The following is a 20,394-nucleotide window of genomic DNA, read 5'->3' on the forward strand; positions in this document are numbered from 1 at the left end:
AACATATCTCTTATCCAGTACGTTTATGAGTATTTTAAACCCTGTGCTGGAAACTGTATTAATCAGCACCATGTCTTTTGCAATGAAATGCATAATCGCTTCAGTTATCTCCATTTGTCTTGAAGACGCTAAAACACTGGTTGTATTGCACTCTTTGGCTGACATTTAAATGATTGAATTAATTTGTGGTGTTGCTTGATGGTGCAGAAACACACTATAACATGCTGCACGACATCACCGATAGTGAATAATTCCACACCACCGATAAAGCATTTCTTTTCGATTCTAATTCTTGATTCTTCTCAGCAACACTTTGCAAACTACACTATAGTTTCTTTATCAGCGCACATGTTCGCTAAATTAACATAACGAGATAAACATGTGCAAGTGGATAATCGGGGCATTGATAAGGACACACCTACAGACTATAAGGCCTATTAAAAGTCTTTATTCACCCCTCACAACGTAACATGCAATGAACACCCCTTAAGCACGCAGAATAATGTAAGTAGCTTTTTTTTTGTAATCGCAGCGTGGAACAATTACGTAATCGTGGCATCTGTAATCGTAATCACGATTAGAAAATCAATTAATTGTGCAGCCCTAATATACAATCTCCAGTAGGAAGTGAGAATGTTATTTTTGTTTAGTTAATGTAAAAAAAAATATGTTACACAGCAAAATAATGTAGTGAAGGGTGTAGAATAAGAGGCAATAATTAGACCAGTGATAGCTCTTTATTGCGTCTAGATAAAGCTGTGGCTTGTACACAGAAGGAAGCTAGGAGCTGGTGGGGGCGATTCTGGTGGGGTCTGTAGGTCACAAGGAAATTCTAGAGTTATTCTCATCTTTCAGGGCTCATAAGTGAAATGAAAAAATAAATAAAGGAGAATAGGTGCCCTTCAGAGACTTTAAGAAATTGGAAGTTAGAATTGGGCAATAAAGAATGTAATCATCACTTTCTTATACTGCCACAATACTCAGTGAGGTTGACTCACTATACAGAACTCTACTAAATGTGCAGATCTGCCATGAAAAATAATACTTTTAATCCAAAATATCCTATTTTTTTTAATTTAATATCTTTTAAGATGAGCAATGAGGCTGAATCTTTTTTTGCACATCACTGTGACTGTCAGCTTCAATCTGATTGAGACAACAGTCTGCCCAGATATTGCCAAACTTGTGTAACTGTTTCTGAACATATAAATAGCACATAACCTATAGGCTGAACTAGTCACCTAATATTTGCAGGCTATAATGAAAACACATGTTCTACTTGAAGGGGAAATGGTTGTTCTGCAGTAATCTTACAGCTAGAATACCCTAGGAAATTATAATTTACTGTACATTTGTAACCACAAATATTGTTTCTATAAATATTTATTTCAAATCAGATACTACCATAGTAGTATGGTATTACACTATGAGTGTATGATAAACAGTATGATATTACACTATGAGATTATTGCATATGGTGGAGGAAGAATGCAGTACAACTTACTTTACAGAATCTTGTTCAAATTTAGCTTGCAATAACCATTTATCTACTAGAAAGGGTTAAAAAAAATCTGATATCCTGTAGCTTCAATAGTTAATTATGTTTGGTCAATCACCAGTTGAGTTAAAATCAAAATCACCAAGTGATTATATACAGATCTAGGAGAACTGTTTTAAATGATTGATTTTGTAGAGATTAAATGCATCATTAAATGTTCCTGAGAGAAATATCAGATAATTTCACCTTTAGTTCCAGTACTTTGACTTGTCTTTCCTTCTTTGTCAGTCTGTTCTGTGAGCTTTTATTCTGCAGAAATTTAGAGAAATGTCTTTCAAACATATTTGCTACTTACATAACATACATAACACCTATACATATAGCATACATAACACCTATACTTTGATACCTATACTGAAAAATTCAGTTTTACTTACAGATTCTTTCAACAGTTCCTGAATATTCTCATTCTCTTGATGTTGCTCCTCAAGTTTTGTATTTATTTCCTCCAACTGCTTTCTGTATACCATTAAAATTAGAAAAGACTACTGTCAAAAACATTTAATGGGATATTATAACTTAACTCCTGCATAATGTCATTTTTGCTTTCATTGATCTAATATTAGGAGAACTATGTAACTGCAAGTTTGTTTATAAAGGCGGTCCTTTGACAAAGTGGCAGATTGCCAAAGCAGAGAACTACTGGTGTTTTCCTGTTTGCTCATTTCCCTGTTGAGTACCAATGGCAAATTTCATAACTGTGACCATGTGTCTTGCCATTTAAAGGTCTCTGATATGTCACATTTACCCTGTCTATCTTTGTCAACTCAAGTGACCCAGGTGGCTTGACGCTCATACATAACGTGTAACATGGGAAACATTATGTTCTATATGTAGTGAGTCACACAGTTGGATTGTGCTTCAAAACAGAGCTGTAATGAGTGGGGCGTGGTTTAATTGCAATATGATTGGGGAGAGTATATATATTCCTGGGTATGGGGCGCCACCCAGTGTGCATCATAGCTTTGGGACAGCCCATTTCCGGTATAGCTCAAGGCCACTGCTGCTTTTATGGTATGTATAGAGTGGCTACTTGGCTAATGCCAATTAGACCTTTGGCCTTGGGTTGTGTATGACAGGAATTCTGGCCGTAGTGGTAAAATGACGGTAGATGAAATAAGGTGTTAAATATTGCGATGAATTGGCACATAATGTACAATCGTTTTTTTGTTTTTTCAGTTAAAGCCTACAATCACGGGAAAGAAATAGCCTTCTGGATATCTGACATTGCATTGCGGCATCCTGCGGCACTGTTGTCTTACGCACGAAACTGCTGTCTTATGCACGAAACTACTACTGATGGCTTTATGAATGAGCTTGCTGTCTTTATGAATGAAACTGTTGTCTTTACGAACAAAACTGTTGCTCTTATTAATGAAACTGCTATCGTATTAAGGACGCTTGGCTAACACGGCTGTTTCTGCTCATCTGTGTTTTTTTGGTTTTGGTTTCTTTTCTTTGCCGCGCGCCGTCTCGTGCTGATGTTACGCAGGCTGTCGCTTGGCGTGAGATGGGTAATTCTTGATTTTGTTTTCAATTATTTTTTTTGGTTAATTTCTACGGACATTTTGCACTGGAATAGATCTTGTTCACTACGCAAACTGGAGTTTCGTATGTGCATGTTTCCAACATTGTATCGTCTGGCTTCTCTGTTCTTTTTCTTGTGCGATCTAGTTACAGCCTGAGCACCACTGCATTCACTACTTTGTCTCCTCTTGAACTAAAGAACCTGTGTGCTTACTTATTGTTCAAGGGTTCCCTGTACCTACCAGGGTGGCGTAGTTGGTTTAGTTGATTAAAATTCAAAATCTTGGTTCTAATTGTTTTTCTGCATTTATACTATGTAAAACTGGGTCTGACTCCCTTAACATTCACAAAAACAAAAATTCACAAAATCAGCAGACAGGTTGGAATCTGCGGCCATTAGGACGTCACCATGGCTCGGCCCTGGGCGTGGCACACACCCATTACAGCGCCCCTGGAACATCTTGCTGAATAGCTGATACACACTTGCACGTATCCATGTACAACTTGGTACACACTTAGATCTCATTGAACTGAACAACTTTCACACTACATGTCATTAAGTCTAATCCACAGGAAGTGAGTTACTTTGAGTTGTTTGCAAAACGAACCCAATGGAATTTGAAATACTCCTCCTAGGGAATTGATACAACTACCACCAAACCCAGGCTAAAATGATCTCAAGACATTGATAATGCAAAATTGCGAAGGGATTTTTGATATCTCAAACGGTTCAGCCGTGAGAAGCCCTTAAACTTAAATAAAACGAAACAGGAAGTGGCTAATAACTTCTGTCTACATTACCTGATCTACATGAAACCTTAGGATTATGTTAAGCATTGAAAACTGATCACACTGATATGACAAGTGTGAGTCTCGGTCATAGCGCCACCAACTGGCAGCAGGAAGTGTGTCGCCTTTTGAAATCTCTAATATTTTCTCCCTTACTTTCACCTGATTTGGTTCAAAATCTGTCAGGATAATGTCAGGACATGGCTGATGTGAAACTGTGAAGGAATTTTTGATATCTTGAATCGTGTTACTATGGCGATGATTTACACGAGAACATAATAGAAGAAAATTAATCTTCTCATATCTTACGAGTGGAAAGGCCTAATGTTCCAAAATATTTCAGATAGAGAGTGTAAATGGGTATGAGAAAGGCCAGTGTGGCTGGTCCCCGGGCGTGGCACAGGGCTGTCACAGAGCCCCCTGGAACTTTGTCAGAAATATAGCTGCACAGAACTTTGTCAGAAATATAGCTGCTGTACATGTCAGGACATGGCTGATGTGAAACTGTGAAGGAATTTGTGATATTTTGAATGATGTTGCTATTGTGAGGACATAATAGAAAAAAATTAATGTTCTTATATCTTAACATTGGAAAGCCCTAATGTTTTGAAAAATTTTACATAGAAAGAACAACTGGTTATGAGTAATTCTGCAAAGTTTCATGATTTTGTGACGCTCAAACGGCTCACAACAAATTTTTACATTTATCAGTCCATTGACTGGACATGGTTGTGGCCTGGCTCCAGCAGTACTAGACTATGTCCACTAGAGGATCTTTCCACTTTATTTTTATTTTTTTAAATATGCCTTCATGTTCACAATTTATATATACAGAGACAGACAAAAATGTATGTATAGACTTCAAGAAAAGAAAAAGTAGACATTTTTTCCTGGGTGATTCTCTCTCTATATATAAACTGATATACACTATATTGCCAAAAGTATTCGCTCACCCATCCAAATAATCAGAATCAGGTGTTCCAATCACTTCCATGGCCACAGGTGTATAAAATCAAGCACCTAGGCATGCAGACTGTTTTTACAAACATTTGTGAAAGAATGGGTCGCTCTCAGGAGCTCAGTGAATTCCAGCGTGGGACTGTGATAGGATGCCACCTGTGCAACAAATCCAGTCGTGAAATTTCCTCGCTCCTAAATATTCCACAGTCAACTGTCAGCTGTATTATAAGAACGTGGAAGTGTTTGGGAACGACAGCAACTCAGCCACGAAGTGGTAGGCCACGTAAACTGACGGAGCGGGGTCAGCGGATGCTGAGGCGCATAGTGCGAAGAGGTCGCCAACTTTCTGCAGAGTCGATCGCTACAGACCTCCAAACTTCATGTGGCCTTCAGATTAGCTCAAGAACAGTGCGCAGAGAGCTTCATGGAATGGGTTTCCATGGCCGAGCAGCTGCATCCAAGCCATACATCACCAAGTGCAATGCAAAGCGTCGGATGCAGTGGTGTAAAGCACGCCGCCACTGGACTCTAGAGCAGTGGAGACGCGTTCTCTGGAGTGACGAATCGCGCTTCTCCATCTGGCAATCTGATGGACGAGTCTGGGTTTGGCGGTTGCCAGGAGAACGGTACTTGTCTGACTGCATTGTGCCAAGTGTAAAGTTTGGTGGAGGGGGGATTATGGTGTGGGGTTGTTTTTCAGGAGCTGGGCTTGGCCCCTTAGTTCCAGTGAAAGGAACTCTGAATGCTTCAGCATACCAAGACATTTTGGACAATTCCATGCTCCCAACTTTGTGGGAACAGTTTGGAGCTGGCCCCTTCCTCTTCCAACATGACTGTGCACCAGTGCACAAAGCAAGGTCCATAAAGACACGGATGACAGAGTCTGGTGTGGAGGAACTTGACTGGCCTGCCTCAACCTGACCTCAACCCGATAGAACATCTTTGGGATGAATTAGAGCGGAGACTGAGAGCCAGGCCTTCTCGTCCAACATCAGTGTGTGACCTCACAAATGCGCTTCTGGAAGAATGGACAAAAATTCCCATAAACACACTCCTAAACCTTGTGGACAGCCTTCCCAGAAGAGTTGAAGCTGTTATAGCTGCAAAGGGTGGACCGACGTCATATTGAACCCTATGGATTAGGAATTGGATGTCACTTAAGTTCATATGCGAGTCAAGGCAGGTGAGCGAATACTTTTGGCAATATAGTGTAGTTTAGAGGGAGAGATTTCTTGTTGCCATCAGTGGACATTGCTGTGATCACTTTCATTAGACCCAAATTGTCACTCTTGTCCTTTTGGTATTTCCCCTTTTAATGCATGTACCCACTGTGCCCACTGTGTCTGGTGCGCCTGGACGGCGATGGCACCGTGTACTGATGGCCCATAGTGCGAGGGCCCATCATTGCTGCTTGCAGCTATATTTGTAAATTGTTTTTTTTTCTTTGCTCACCTGATTATATTTTCTATAGTTGTGTTTCTGTGCATGTATAATTGTTTCCTTTCTTTTGTGTTCGCTAGGAGTCAAGCCCCCAGGGCAGGCCTCAAGTTGTCCTTCCTGTTAGGTGGTGGTGCTTCCTGTTTGGTGTGGCTGTGCATAATCTCACTGGTGTGCTGTGCGAGTGAGTGCCGAGGTATCTTTGAGTAGGCCATTAAGGAAGTTGAGGCTGGGTTGCCTGGCCTGGGTTGACTGTGGCTCCTAGTGCTATCATGTTTGCTTATTTGTGAAGGTATGTGTGTGTGTGTGTGTGAAGAAAAGTGGGTGACAGTCCTTTCCAGTTTTTATTGCAGTGGTCAATCTTTTGCCCTGGTGATTTTAATAAATTACATCAATGAGTGGTATGTAATGAACTATTTTTGTTAATAAAGTTTTGTATTTTTGTATTTCTGCATTCACTACTTTGTCTCCTCTTGAACTAAAGAACCTGTGTGCTTACTTATTGTTCAAGGGTTCCCTGTACCTACCAGGGTGGCGTAGTTGGTTTAGTTGATTAAAATTCAAAATCTTGGTTCTAATTGTTTTTCTGCATTTATACTATGTAAAACTGGGTCTGACTCCCTTCGCCACATATAGCCTTACTATAAGATTCTGATGTTGCTCTCAACTTAGGATCATAATCCCCTCCACACACAGCACATGGACTGTAATCAAGTACCATTCAGTCTATAAAATGTGGCAATGATAGATAGCCAACTTCATGTCACCATTTCACCAAACACTCTTCTTAGTGTTGCTTAGCGGGTAGCAATATGCTTGCTCAAGCACTTTCTTAATTCAAAGTGCTGACCTGTCTTTAGGCAGTGTGGTCTTTTATGGTGCCCCCAAATATACAAACAGTTGGTCAGAGACCAGTGCCCAGACTGAGCTGAGCCTTTACTGGACACAAGGCTGGTCTAGGTGCATTTTCATCTACCAGAGCAAATAAGTCCATAGGCTTATTAATGAATTCTTCACAGCCTAAGTAAATTTGAGTAATTTATGTCTGAATAACACAGTAAGAATTAAAGGTTTATAATTCTCTAGTTTTATGATGAAAATCAATTTCTTAATACAAACTGACAGAAAAGTATTCTGATCAGGTTTAAATATCTTCAGACTAAGAAACTGTTCATAAAAACATTTATATACAGTAAATATGCAAGGCCCTCCATATATTGGTGTGAAACCTCAGGCACTGCATTTGCCAGTGTTTCATTTTCAGTGTCTAACCCCTGAATTTTTGAAGGTCAATAATAAAGTTTAATATTACAATTAAAATATTTATATATACTGTTTTTATTGTGGAAGGGGTTAGGGTTATTGATCATAACATTGAAGGAAATATTACTGTTTATTACAAATAATTCATTAATAATTCAAATTTATACAGCAATCTAGGGTAGTTAGTTAGCCAATAGTAGCTAAAACTGGTAGCACTATTATTAGGCTCATTTCTTTGCTGAAAAGGCACCCATTCTTCATATTCTTTCAGACTAGGCCACTGAAACCTCTGCCCATTTTCCAAAATTGTAAAAAAAAAATAAAAATAAAAAAAAAGTTCATCACACTATTAAAGTGTATTTTTTAAACCCTTTCAATTATTAAAAGTATTATCATTTATTTAGTTAGTTTTTAATTCCTTTTATAGTAATTGGGAAATATAGAAATTCTTTCTTTTAGTTTTTTAAATCAATCAATTAAAAGAAAACAACTCTTCTGGTAGTTAGATGCAGACCTAAAAAGGTCATGAAACATATAGAGTATCATAAAAATGTCAGGTAACATAATGTTATATTTTGTCATAATGCCTACCCCAACCAGAGCTCCTACACATTTAAAGAGCAAGAGTGTTCATACTGATATAACATGTTTTGACACTGGAATTGGAAAATAGAAGTTGTTTAATCTTACTGTAGTTGCTGTTTTTCCACCTCAAGTTTCCCTACTTCAATTTTCATTTTTTCCAAAGTTTCTTTCATTTCCTGTATGTAATGATGGAAAATATCAAGTGTTAGTTAAATGCATTCATCTTAATATGATTCACAAATCACCAGTCTTAATTTACACATTTTAAAAGAAAGTTCACAAACCTCAGCTTTTGGATCACTCTCCTCTTGTACAGTGTTCTTCTGAAGAAGAAGCTGATTAAATCTCTCTAGTAGATTCTCATATCTATCCCTATATAAACATAGCATTATACATATCATACATATATGTTTATGTAATATATGAAAATATGCAGGCTTTTCACATTTGAAATAGTTAAACACTGGGCCATTGTAAACCCCTGGAAAAGTAAATCCTGGGTTATCCTGTTTCATACTTTACTTGGGGTCAACAATCAACCCTGGGTATTCATAATCTCTTTACTTGGGGTCAACAATTAATCCTGGGTATTCATAATCTCTTTACTTGGGGTCAACAATTAATCCTGGGTATTTATAATCACTTTACTTGCGGTCAACAACTAATCCTGGGTATTCATAATCTTACATTTCACACTGTACATTCCTAAAGCCTGGGTTAATTTTCTTATTTGCATATTTGCAGTTTCAACAACCATGCTTAGATAAATACAACATGCAAACTTTTAAATAACATTAAAAAGTCTTGTACGTTTAAATAATGTCTCGTGCTTCACATTAGTGAGAAAAAATGTCACCACTTAAATAATCCTTTGCCTTTTTAAGCCTCCTGAAATGTATAAAGGAAACAAAAAAAAGTAAACTTTTTAACTATTTACACAACAAACACGGTGTCTGTGACTGACAAAAGCATGTAACGTAGCATTCGCTGATCAATTCATGATTGCGTGTCTGTAGCAACATATCTATGTAACTTTGTAACACACTATACTTCACACTGTACACTTTTGTTATGCCTGCTTCTAAATTGTGTGATACACTCCTCTACCCTCCACCTCTTCTGAATTTTTTTATTTATGTTGGTGTAAGAGGTGTGCACAGTCTTTCATGTTTAGCTCATTGTCACATAATATGCCATTTCTCCCACTGTGTGCCATTATTTGTATAGTGTCCTATTTACACCTGATGTTCAATGCAGTGGTTTGAAATGAAGCATCTGATAAAAAAAAGTGAAAAGAAATAACTTGTATTGGCTTTCTTACTTGTATTGGCTGATATCCGTTTGCAATCTTCCAATATTATTAGTTAATTCATTCTCTTTCTTCAGTGCTTCTGATAACTGCCCCTCAGTCGCTTGCAGTTTGACCTGAGTAAGAAAAATCACAGACATCACATCACAGTCAACCTCAGAATTTGCTCTGTTAAGATTTCTGCATATTGACTGTCAGCAATTCTAATAAAGCCTCATCCTCTTTTGGGATAAGGCCGAAGAGTGTGAGAGTTGGTCTTCTTGTTTTGTGGCCATGATTTGTGCAACCATTTTTGGCAAAAGTCTTGTTGACAGTCATAATTCACTTCATCTCATTGGAGTCAATTTAAAATGTGACCACCAATAAGGTGGCGATGTTTATGACGTCTATATCCAGACTAGGGGATAAATAGTTCTACCTCTCTCAAAAGAAATTGCTCCTTCAACAGCGTTTGCTCATTTACAGCCTCTTCCAGGGTAGCTACCATTGTTTTATTTTCAAGTGCAGCAGTCTCAAATTTTTCCTGTTGAAAGAGATAAATTACAAAGCTCACAATATCAGTGTTCTAAATTGTCAGCATTTTCCAGACTTTATTAAAATTTAAATGCTAATAAAAAAAATTGCAATTGCATTTAATGCTTAATACAAAAATGTGCATACTTATTATCAATGTGTATTTACATTTGCATTTTTGCACACTACAATTAAAATGCAAATACCATTTAACTATATGTCTACCATGCTGAAAAACAATAGTAATCTGTCCTTTTGCTATGAGTTGGAGGGATTTTTGGTGTGAACAAATAAGACCAAGATACACGTACAGTATTGGCAGCAAGTCCTTTTGTAATGCTAAAAAAATTTGGGCATAACAAGACAGTTTAATATATGCCAACAAGGACCCCAAAACTGGTTATTATAGTTACGTTACTAATATTACAATAATAATATTTCTACTGATACACCTTTTCACCTGTCAGTTCACTACATTTTAATCACAACCACAGCTCACATGAAACCATTATAGAATATGCACTGGCATTTAAACAACAACAACAACAACAAACACAATCTAGCCTTCCTATTTTTGGTAGCACATAGACTAAATAAATAACATAATACTGTCAAGCTATACCGGTGACCATGCTTTAGCACTATGTTGGTTCTAAGGGCATTAAGGTATTGTCACAGTGAAAATCTGCAGCGTTATTAACTTATTATTAATTAAGATGTGTGCCAATCAACATTATGAAAATAGTGAGCCAAAATTTTGGTTGATACTAAGCACCTACTTAATTTCTCACCATCCAAAGGACATAGAGCCCTTGTTTTCTATTGTCTCACAAGACTGATGCTCATTAATTCACAAGATTCACCTCGATAAATTTTTTACAAAGCAAATATAACCACTTAGAGAAAAGCATTACTTTTTCACATCCCACATACACGTCCCTTTTAATAAATTTATTTTTCTACTGGGCAAATTTTATTTTTGTTTAGACTGCTGTCTCAATTTCCTTCATAATAAGGGGTCTGGCTAGCTAAAGATTTTACCTTCAATTTATTTATTTCTGCTTCTTTTCCCTCAAGTTCTGAAGTCATCTGATGAATCTTTACTTCATCTTCTTTTATCTTTTCATCAAAAGACTTCAGGGCATTTTCCTTTGTCTCCTTTAATACAACAGTAAGGACATGCATTATCAGCTTACCCAATTATTACTGAAAACATAAATGGTCTGATGAGAATACTACATACCATTTCAAATTTTAGACCTTGTATATGGCTGTCACACTCCGCTTTCACTTCTTTTATTATTCCTGTGGCGATACATGTTTTAGCAGAGAAGAAACCAAGAAGCTTTTTAGCTTGTTATCTATGCAAAATGTACATACCTAGTTCTTTGTTTCTGTTACAAAGTTCCTGAGATATTGAGGTAAGCTCTGATTCAAGTTCTTGAACCCTGTAAAAAGGAGGAATCAATAACAGATCAGAAGAGCAGACATGTTTTCTGCAGCTAAAATTGTTCTTAGTTTTACCAGTATGGAGTAAATCAGTTCTCTGCCAACTAACCTCTGTTTCTTAGATTCTAAAGAGGACTGTAAGGAATCTGCTGCCACTTGTATCTCTTTAATTTGGAGGGCCAGTTGCTCCTTGCTATTTTTTATTTCTTTAAGCTGGATATCTCTCTCCAGAAGGTTCTTTTCATACATCTCTTTGGTTTGTTCAAATGTGTTAACTAATGATTTTTGCTTTTCCTGGAGACAAAAAAAAACATTAATAACATAAAATCACAAATAAATCACATTAAAATATTATATGAGCACAAACCTCACTCTCCAGCCTTAGTTTTTCTTCTCTTTCCAGTTTTTCCTTCAGTTCATTTTGTTCTTGTTTACAGCTGAGAAGATGCTGGTCTAGATAAATGAACCCCAAGTTATTTTACACTTACAGAAAATTATATCAATATTATCTAAGTTCAAATTTTGGGCAAACATACTTGCAGAACTCTGCAGTTGACTGAAGTTTTCCTGAGTCGCATGGAGTTTGAGTAAAATTTCTCTATGCTGACTTTCCATTTCTCTTAGTTGTTCTTCAAGCAGAGAAACCTTCATAAAAATTTTTTTAAATCAAAAGTCTGAGTTTACAACACGTGTCTGTGTAGGTACAAGCTAGCAACAGATTTCTCATAGTAACATCAATTTACAATTGTCTTTGTATTGCACAATGTGGAATATGATCTTGAAACTTTGCTGAAATGCCTAGATCATATTGTCAAGACATGAGCTTTACTTCATTTAGACTGCTTCTCATTATTATGAGGATCTGCTGTGTACTGCAATACTATCAACATTACCGGCAGCCAAATAAATGTGGGTGGATTTCTGATTGCTAAATTGTGACAAATTCGTGATGGTGGCAAATTAACACGATTATCACAGCCAGATATAGGAAACATTCATTGTCTGAGCTTTTCCCTGTTAAAATGAATGCCTTGTTTTCCTGCTTTGATCTTTCAGTTATTCTTTTACCCAAATGCACTGCAGACTAGTGGGCGGTATGACTGTATGAAGGTTTATCTGCGAGACTGAATGAGACAAAAATGTATTACACATAATCCACATAGAATGTGATGCAACAGAGCTGATGACAGAACACAAGGAAAACATAGAGAACATGATTTTCTCTTGCAGTATTCACACTGCTTGTGTGCAAAATTGAACACAGTGCAACAGTGTTCATCCCATGAGAAATTGCTTGTGCTGCAATATATTTCAGTGACTCTTCACTTGTCTACTAATGCCCAAAGGTACTGTTGTCATTATCATGGGACAAAAACAGTGGCAAAATGTAATACTGATAGGAAAATCTTTGTTGTGAGCCAACAAAATATGGTCCATGCACTTTGGCAGAACTGTTAATTTTTAGCTTGAATTATCACTTTTGATGATTTTATAAATAAAAACCTATTTTTCACTACAATGTTTCAGAACTCTAATGAACCTTATTTCTTCATTCAATAGCATAGATAAGATACCAATATGCGCCAAAATGCATATCCATAGGCAATAATAACAGCAATCAAAACAATCCAAGCTATAATGAACATGCTCCTAAAGTGCTGCAGAAGAAGGTAGTATTTTGGGCTATATTAAGTCTTCAAATCTACAATTCATCCCCTCCATGTCAGCAAACCATTCGAAAGGCATGCGAAAAGAAAGTCTTATTTATCTAAAACAGGGGTCTCCAACATGTCACTTCTGATTAGCTCACCTAAAGTTTGATAGAATATGAACATTTTACACACAGCTAGCACCAAGACCGTACATGGAAGCGTTATATAAACCTAAATCTATAAGCACAAATTGAAGTAGTTTAGATAAAGGATAAAGAAAACACATGACAGATCAATTCAATTTGGAAGTTGCTGTTCAATAGCGTTAGGAATAATGTTACCAAGCAAAAGCGTTGAATGAATATATCATGCTGCATGAAGATGCAGGAAGAGTGTGCTGTAGACATTTCTTATTAGTGCAGATGGTCTTTCGTAGTAAAATACTGTTTAATATTTCTCAGTGAAATAACATATGAATGGCCAAAAAAATACTATTATTTAATCACATGAAGTCCAATACAATTTCAGGTCTCTGTTTTCAAAGTTAATATTACCTTCAACATTAAAGTTGTTCCGTTTTTTTTAACGAAATGGAATTAAATTTAAGTAATAGTTTGCTGATAACGAACAGAATCCATGTGAATGAATAAAATCTGATAATAATTGATAAATCTACAGCAGTTAACTTGATACAATTAATACTGCTTATGTGAATTGAAAATGATTTATTGCAAAAAACGAGTATTCGATATTAACATTTATATATTTTTTAATTCATTAAAAAAATGGCCTATCTAGCTGGTTTGGTTTATGGAAATAAGCTATGTAAATAAATTTTACTAATAATATAACATGAGTAGCTCTTGGCCACCTTAACTTTGTCAAAGTAGCTCTCAGAGGAAAAAAGGTTGGAGACCCCTGATCTAACCAAAAACATTAGGGCTGGATGCTACTGGGACCAGATTATGGAGAAGGCTTAGTGATGTTATGCTGGCAGAGAGAGGTGCAGAAATTACTAAATGCAGGGGTGCCAGCCACTTCATCTTTCCAAACTGCTGCCCACTTGTTGGAAAGTGCTATGTGCCTTCTTCCGTGAACATGAGCTCAGAAATGTCTAAGTGTCCCTGTGACTGACAGAGGAGACAGTATGCCATCCCTCCCACCCCAACAGCACGGCCAATTTGGTCCCTCTGTCTCCCAATATATATGTTAGCTATCTCTCTCTCTCTCTCTCTCTCTATATATATATATATACATATACATATATATATATATATATATATATATATATATATATATATATATATATATATATATATATATATATATCCACAGGGTGTAAGATCACAGCTGAGAAACATAGGTCTTATAGATCTGTTATTTAGGAAATGTCAATTAAATTAATGTGCACAATTGTTTTTCTGTAATAATGGGTAAAAGCAGCAGAAAAGCAGATCCTCTGAAATGTTCTTCTGAAAGAAGTCTACAAAGTTATCTTTTACTATAGGGGGTAATATTAGATCCAGCATTATTAAATGTATTAAGGTCTTAAATTTATAAAATGCATTTGGAGACAAAGGAAATTAGTAGTGTACAAAAGACAAAAGGCTTTAGCACATGCAAAGAAATGCCATAAACTATTAAGTGCAGTAGTAAACAGCAAAACCAAAAGTCAACATTATGTGTAACATTACTTTCTTTTTTTGTTGTTTAAAAATGCATCAGTTGTCTCAGGTACACTTTGGGTAGTTTTATAAGGAAAATAGTTGGCAAGTTTTTTTCTGAGCATCTTGGGAAACCTGCAACAATTCTTGTGGAGATTGACTGTTTTTGTTTTTGCAGATAAACTTGATGTTATGTTTTTGGCTGAAAAGTGGTGTAGTACATAATATTTTGCTTTCTTTACAGCCATACAAACATTTTCCTATAATATTTTATATTTCTGTTGGAAAAGTAATGTTTGGAATCTAACATTATTGACTTAATAATGCAGTAGTCATGAAATAAACATTTAAGACAATGTTTGTATTTAAAAAATTTGAGTGTCTTGGAATTTTGCACCTAGTTGCAATAGAATGCTACAAGGATGACATATTTTTGTAGGCCAGCCTGGAAGATAGCATAACCCTGGTTCGTTGCAAATATTTTGTCACTTTGTCAGTTTGTTGGTGTGTATCTAGGTGATTCTCACTGCCCACTGACTGCTGGAAGAATTAGTCCTAATGAACATTTTAGCATTTCCAATTCCATTCTCTCAAAGTCATTGGGTTTTTTGAAGGGGTTTTTGGTTAAATGCCTGAAATAAGGTCAAAGTATTTTCAGGTTTTATCTACTACATAAAATACATCAGTTTTGCTGCTCCAATATTTTCAGAGGGGACTACAGACCTGGCCTAAATCATTTATGGCTGCTGTCATATTTATATTGCAACATAGAAGGATGTGTTGATTTAAAATGATCGAGCATTTCACTTGATCTCATTTAGATATATAAGGAACTAATGAAGTCCTGCGAACCATCAGGAACAAGTACTAAAATATTATCAAAAATTTCAACACAGTAATAAATGTTATTTTTTTGTGCTGCAAATACTGGCCAATAGAGTAAACATGTGCACTTACCTTCTCTTCCTTCATGTGATACTCATTCTCAAATCTCACTTTAAGCTCCTCAAATTGTTTAAGGCCTTCCTTAGCTGTGTGATATGTCCAAATAGACATTGAAAGTATTTTAATTACGTAACAACAAGCCATAGTGCATAGCTTAAATGCACCACATTTTTTTTTTAGAACTTAGGAGTTTTCTTACTCCTCATTGATTACCTTTGAACATTTCTAGCTGGTCAGCCTCTGCTTGCAGCCGGAGACTTTCAAAGGCAGCAACCATCCTCTGAATGAAAAAACACAACCACATGTTTTGAAAGCCGTATCAAAACACAATATTAATTGACCATTTATTCTGCTAAATGTGAGAATTATTTGAAATTTATGGTAGCCAGGAAAACCCACTTACATTGCAGCATTTTTTACTGCATGCAATTCTGAAAGCTACAGATACTACGTAGATATATAACATTTTTAACATCCCTGAACCACAAGTTACATAATTTTAAAATGTGTTGAACTCAAGAAGTGAAAAGGGAAAAATGCATCAAATGATTTAAAGCATTTAAAGATTCTATTCGGTTCACTGAAAAACATGAACACTTATTGTCTAAACTGCTGGAAGTAAAGATGCCTCTGATGAGTGTATGTAGATAATAGTAACTTGCGTGACAAATCTGTCATTGAAGCTAGTATGAAATTTGGCATGTAACACATGAATCAAATAAACATTTTCACACTGATTAATGCATCGTATTTTGGCTAAAAGCTAATATTGGGCTGTTTACCAGTATCCAGCCACAGCAACATGCAACATTTTTTCCAGACCACCACAATGCTACTGACATGCACAATACCACGCTACCATTTTAAATTCCATTTTTGAAAAATATTGATTGAGTCACATGTTCTTAATCTCAATGCAATTCTGCATCTGTTTTTCGTACTATGAAAAATAATTTACCTGAATAGTTTCATGGTTTTGCAAGCAGAGGCCATGAGTTTCTTCTCTGTCTGCCTCAACTAAAGAATCAAATTACACTTGTTGTTTTAACATGGGGAAAATAGCATTTATAATTACACATTAAGTAAGACCTACTGGATACATCAGACTTCTACAGCATCACTTACACAGGCTCATTTTCTCAACAGATCTTTCAAAAGTGTCCTTCAGAATGTTGCACAAATTTCTTGTCGCATTGTGTCTGGAAAGTTCAAAAAGACAATTAATTACTAATTTAATCATTTATTAATAATTCATTGAGTTAAAAATATTTGCTATACATACTTATTCCTCATATCTTCATTTTTATTTAGTTGTTCCTCTAATTTCATGCTGAGACTCTCATTTTCAAACTGTAACAAAACCATCAGTTATTTAACATTAAAAAAAAGTTTCAATAACTAATAGAATCTTTACAAATAAAACCCACAAACTATTAACATTTAAATACAGTTTCTACGCAATTGAAAACATAAAAATGATAAATAACAATCTGGAACAGACCTACAGCAGAACACATCACAGTGGCCTTCACATATTCATCACAAACCACACCATTTTTTTTTTTAAAGATGGAGTTTGCAATTCCAATTATGTGAGCATCTTCTGATTTATTGTATAAACATACACAAATCAGATTTGAGCTATCTGTCTGATCAGAGACAGATTTACCTGAAGTTCTTGGATGGCCTTGCGCTGTGTCTCAATTGTCCTTCTATTTTCCTGAAGGTTTCTATCTTTTTCTGACATATCATAGTCCATTTTCAATTTCCAAGCTTTTATTTTTTCAGCCTCTTCATACAGTTTGGAATACAACTGACTGGATCTCAACGGAGGCTACCACAACATACATAATAAAACATTAATAAAAAATCATTACAGTTACATACAATTAAACTCATATCAAAAACACAAACATGAAGAATTCACTCACCCCTTCTTTCTCTACTGGCATCACAGCACTCATCTTTGTGATCTCTTTAAAACAGCAAACTCGAAATATTATGTTCCGTACACATCAGAATAACGAACATTTCTACTGCTTCACAATTAAAATGTCATTTTAATTTTTTATTTTTATTTTATTTAAATAATGGCTCTATATGAAAAGCATCTCTGCACCTTTATCTGGTCTTGGGTACTCTTTAGGCAACACCATCTTGCTGTTTGAAATAGTGTCTTTTTCAAAACATTTATTTAAACTCTGAAGAAAAAGCATACACACACCAAGTAATATCTTCAACTACAGTAATTACAGAAATTGACGAACATCCCACTATTATTTCTACTCACCTTAACCGGTGCCGTAAAGCTTCTGTTCTCTTCATTCAGCCCAGTATCTTGAGGCTTTACAGCTGACACCGGACCTAGCTTGTGTCTTGGAGGCACTAACAGTTTGAAGTTAAATGCTTTTTCCATGCTGCAACATAATGGGAAAAGAATTAGCTTGCTGTCTGTCTGACAAGTTTCTTGAAAAGCAAACAGGCACTTCCGTAATTTCAAGGTGTGTTAATACGATTCCATTTCAGACACAGTTTGTTCTCATAAACTGGTCTGTTGGGAAAAGGAATAAATAATAATTAATAGCTGTTAAACAGAAAAAGGTCAAATGAACCCAATAATGAAATGTATGAAACACTACACTCTTTAAACAGCCTCTCCAAGATATTGAAAATTTGCAAGTACTTCCAAATATGATTGATTTTGTGTACATTTCTGTGATTGCAATATCATGAAATCCTGAAGGAACTGGTTAAACAGAGCATCTGTCACATGGGCACACTGATGAGACAACAGCTCCCCTGATTCTCTTCAAAACAATGGGACTAAATTCTGTTAATCAAAATGCATATTGGGGGCAGTGGGTAGCATTACCACCTAAACGCTCCATGGTCTCTGTTCACAACCTGAGCTTGGGTTTACTGTCTGTGTTGATTCTCATGTTCTCTTTGTGCTAAAGACATTTCATCTCACATCCAAAAACATCATTAAGGGAATTGATCAATTGCCCTTGGGTGTGAATGTGTGAGTGGACATGGTGTTTCATACAGGTTTTATTCCCATCTCATTATGGATCCACTGTAACCCTGAGGATAAAGTGGCTAGTGAAGATGAATGAATGGATGAGAATAGATTTTGGTTGGAAGGTAGATCTTACATTGCCCTGAATAAACACTGCAGCCTGTATGAATGACTTCATAAAGATCCTCAGAAAAGTGAAATATAGTGTGCAGAATACCATTCTCCTACAACAAACTGGACTTGTGATTTTCCCTCTGACCAATTTAGCTTTAAGTCATTTTCCCCCCCAGTTTTAGTATTTGGTCAAGTGACAGACATTACAATAAGAGGAATGTGAGTTTAGAGACTCATGCTTAATATTGTGTAACGTTAACTCGATTAACACAACGGACAAACGCGATAAATTTGAGCAACTGTAATTCATTACACGATGAAATATAACCCACGACCCATATTTTAGGAGTTTATTTTGACAAATATTATTTTGGCAAATATTAGCTCTCAAAATTTGAACTCTGTAATTTTGTCACTCGGCGCTTCAGCTGTACTGAACGTGAGGTGAATTATTAGCTAACGTTTGCGCAAAATTAGCCGGTTAGTTGAGCTAGCTTGTTAATGATTCGACTAACAGAAAAAAAAATGGACAGTTTTAGAGTAAGTGAATGTTAAATGACCCTTTAAATCACGGTTTGTCAAATTACCTTATTAGTTTATTTACTTATCAGCCGTATCTCTGTGAGCAGCTCTGTCAGGATCCTAACGGTATTCTAAACGACTTTATACTTCTGGCGCGCGTGCTGGATAATATATATATATATTGCATATTCACGGGGTTGCCAGATGTGGCTAAATCACGCAATTGACAATTTATCACTATCCCAAAACAAGAGCAATGGACAAATAGAGTAAATAATTTATAAATAACATAAATTTAGATAAAATACAGTAAAATTACCAGTTACCCATTTTAGAGCTTGAAGTTTGCCTCGACTGACCCCTGTACTTTCCAACGAAAAGAGAGTGTGTTTAGCTATTCTACCTTTATCTACCAGTCCAGTTTGCTTTTTGCTCCAAGTTGCTGAAATTTTATTTGAAATTAAATTGTATTTTTTTCTAAAACACTATGGAATCTGATTTTATTATTATTATTATTATTATAGTAATTCTTAATTTATTATTATTATAGTAATTCTTAATTTATTATTATTATTATTAATTGTATTAATATTATGATATATTTGTTGTTGTTATTATTATGACAGTTCTTTGGGAGAGGTAGGTTTTGGTTTAATAAGAATCACGTTGCTAATAATATGCTAACATGGGAAAGTAGTTAGTAACAGTGACTAATGTGGTGCTAATGCATGTTCACGTGAGTTCCCTTCAGGTTCTCTGGTTTTGCACTAGATTATGGAGCGTTGAGATTTGTTCATTTACCACAAGCACATTAGAGAGGTCAGGCACTGATGATGGGTGTGAAGGTGCAAAGGTGTTCAGTGGCGTTGAGGTCAGGTCTCTTTGTAGGCCACACGAGTTGTTCCATTATTGGATAATGACAAAGACCCACTTTGTACACAGGGACATTGCCATGCTCTAGTATGCTTATGCCCTTTAGCTCCAGGTAAGAGAAATTGTAATGCTACATCATACAAAAACATTGTGTAAAATTGTGTGCTCCAACTTTTGTGGAAAACCTTTGTGTGTGGAAGAACCACAGGTGTCCA

At 36.0% G+C, this 20,394-nt stretch overlaps 1 protein-coding gene across 3 annotated transcripts in view; it reads right to left on the minus strand.

Annotated features, from left to right (window-relative positions):
- sycp1 (synaptonemal complex protein 1) overlaps positions 1-19,465 on the minus strand; it is a 23,763-nt gene extending 4,298 nt beyond the window's left edge. For 2 of the 3 annotated variants that reach the window (XM_058403930.1, XM_058403929.1), the window contains exons 1-22: positions 19,372-19,465; positions 17,942-18,068; positions 17,771-17,852; positions 17,583-17,626; positions 17,321-17,485; positions 16,934-17,001; positions 16,777-16,850; positions 16,610-16,668; positions 15,865-15,931; positions 15,664-15,737; positions 11,927-12,035; positions 11,758-11,843; positions 11,500-11,684; positions 11,322-11,389; positions 11,185-11,246; positions 10,983-11,099; positions 9,847-9,951; positions 9,441-9,544; positions 8,404-8,491; positions 8,225-8,295; positions 1,936-2,017; positions 1,745-1,807 (exon numbers count right to left, since the gene is read on the minus strand). In XM_058403930.1, the coding sequence (XP_058259913.1) occupies positions 1,745-1,807; positions 1,936-2,017; positions 8,225-8,295; positions 8,404-8,491; positions 9,441-9,544; positions 9,847-9,951; positions 10,983-11,099; positions 11,185-11,246; positions 11,322-11,389; positions 11,500-11,684; positions 11,758-11,843; positions 11,927-12,035; positions 15,664-15,737; positions 15,865-15,931; positions 16,610-16,668; positions 16,777-16,850; positions 16,934-17,001; positions 17,321-17,485; positions 17,583-17,626; positions 17,771-17,852; positions 17,942-18,067 (1,899 nt within the window). In that variant the 5' untranslated portion in view covers position 18,068; positions 19,372-19,465. The remainder of the gene's footprint in view (positions 1-1,744; positions 1,808-1,935; positions 2,018-8,224; positions 8,296-8,403; positions 8,492-9,440; positions 9,545-9,846; positions 9,952-10,982; positions 11,100-11,184; positions 11,247-11,321; positions 11,390-11,499; positions 11,685-11,757; positions 11,844-11,926; positions 12,036-15,663; positions 15,738-15,864; positions 15,932-16,609; positions 16,669-16,776; positions 16,851-16,933; positions 17,002-17,320; positions 17,486-17,582; positions 17,627-17,770; positions 17,853-17,941; positions 18,069-19,371) is intronic. The other variant, XM_058403931.1, reaches the window with a different exon arrangement.
- Between the last annotated feature and the right edge of the window lie 929 nt (positions 19,466-20,394).

The sequence above is a fragment of the Hemibagrus wyckioides genome, linkage group LG11 (genome assembly GCF_019097595.1).
Source record: "Hemibagrus wyckioides isolate EC202008001 linkage group LG11, SWU_Hwy_1.0, whole genome shotgun sequence".
Taxonomy (NCBI): Eukaryota; Metazoa; Chordata; class Actinopteri; order Siluriformes; family Bagridae; genus Hemibagrus; species Hemibagrus wyckioides.